Source organism: Carlito syrichta, unplaced genomic scaffold, assembly GCF_000164805.1.
Source record: "Carlito syrichta isolate Samal-C Ts95f unplaced genomic scaffold, Tarsius_syrichta-2.0.1 Scaffold107891, whole genome shotgun sequence".
Classification (NCBI taxonomy): Eukaryota; Metazoa; Chordata; class Mammalia; order Primates; family Tarsiidae; genus Carlito; species Carlito syrichta.
Window position 1 is genome coordinate 311,321 of NW_007051987.1, and position 1,492 is coordinate 312,812.

At 43.0% G+C, this 1,492-nt stretch overlaps 1 protein-coding gene across 1 annotated transcript in view; it reads left to right on the forward strand.

The window, feature by feature from the left end:
• SLC36A3 (solute carrier family 36 member 3) overlaps positions 1 to 1,492 on the forward strand; it is a 34,007-nt gene that overhangs the window by 17,639 nt on the left and 14,876 nt on the right. Inside the window, exon 5 of the mRNA XM_008067794.2 lies at positions 1,019 to 1,103. Coding sequence (XP_008065985.1) covers positions 1,019 to 1,103 — 85 coding nt within the window. The remainder of the gene's footprint in view (positions 1 to 1,018; positions 1,104 to 1,492) is intronic.

The following is a 1,492-nucleotide window of genomic DNA, read 5'->3' on the forward strand; positions in this document are numbered from 1 at the left end:
AACTTGGCAAGACCTCATCTCTACAATAAATCAAAAAATTAGCTGGGTGTGGTAGCGCGCTCCTGCAGTTCCAACTACTTGGAAGGCTGAGGCGGAAGGATCGCCGGAGCCTGAGACTCCAACTCAAAAAACAAAAAGAAAATAACAAATTAGCCAGGCATTGGTGGCGCATGCTTGTAGTCCCAGCTATTCAGGAAGCTGAGGTGGAAAGATTGCCTGAGCCCATGAGGTCAAGGCTGCAGTGAGCCATGATCATGCCCCTTCACTCCAGCCTGGGCAATAGAGTGATACCCTGACTCAAAAAAAAAAACAAATATAATACAATGCAATAGAAAAACTGTATATTTCAGAATACTGAGGTTGATTTTCTGGCTTTCATAGTTTTTTGGTTTTGGTTTTGGAGTCAGGGTCTCACTCTGTTGCTCAGACTGGAGGGCAGTGGCACACTCACAGTCACCCAGCCTCGATCTGCTAGACTCAGGCAAGCCTTCCACCTCAGTCGTCCAAGTAGCTGGAACCACAGGCACACGTTCCACGCCCGGCTAAGTTTTTGGTGTATTGTAGAGATGAGGTCTCGCCAAGTTGTCCAGGCTGGTCTCGAACCCCTGAGCTCAGGTGATCCTCTCGCCTCGGCCTCCTGAAGTGCCGGGATTACAGGCTTGAGACACCGTGCCCAGCTGGTTTTCATAGTTTAATGAATGGTATGCTGAGGTATTTAGGGTTGAAGTGTTGATATTTGCAATTGACTTTCAAACGATTCTGAAAAAAAATGCATGTGGAATACATACACACATATTGCAATTCGGGGCCAAAAATTGACAATTGGTATATTTCGCGAAAGGGCGTATGGATACTAATTAAACTATTCTTTCAACTTTTTCTGTAGGCTTGATAATTTTAAAAATAAGAAAAATGTGGGGGAAATTTTTAAAAATAACAATTGTCTCAAAAAAGAAACACATTCTAGCAAATAATTTCAGTGTTTATTTTCTCCCTGTCTTTTGTTTTGCTATCCCAGGTACACTGTCAGCTTCTTATTAATCATCACCCAACTGGGCTTCTGCAGTGTTTATTTTATGTTCATGGCAGATAATTTACAACAGGTAAAGAGGCCTCTTTTGGGCAGAGTGGGGGAAAGCAGACCTGATGCTTGGGCTATGTGAGCAAAAGTATAGAGTTCGGGTCATGGGAGGAGATGGCTTTATTTCTGCTCCCCGATCAGACCACTTGGGAGTTCTCTCAGTCCTAGCAGTCATATTTTTTAAAAAGTATCATAGAGGAGCCAAAGTGACTTCTGAAGAGTGTAACCAAGGTGAGGAGAGAGGCTTACAGTCATGTCCAATCAGAAATTGAGAGTACAGGTGAAAAATTTTTTTTTTTTTTTTTGAGTTGGAGTCTCACTTGGTCGCCCAGATTGGACCCCCATCCCTGCTCCCACCCCCCTTTTTTCTTTCTTTCTTTCTTTCTTTCTTTCTTTCTTTCTTTCTTTCTT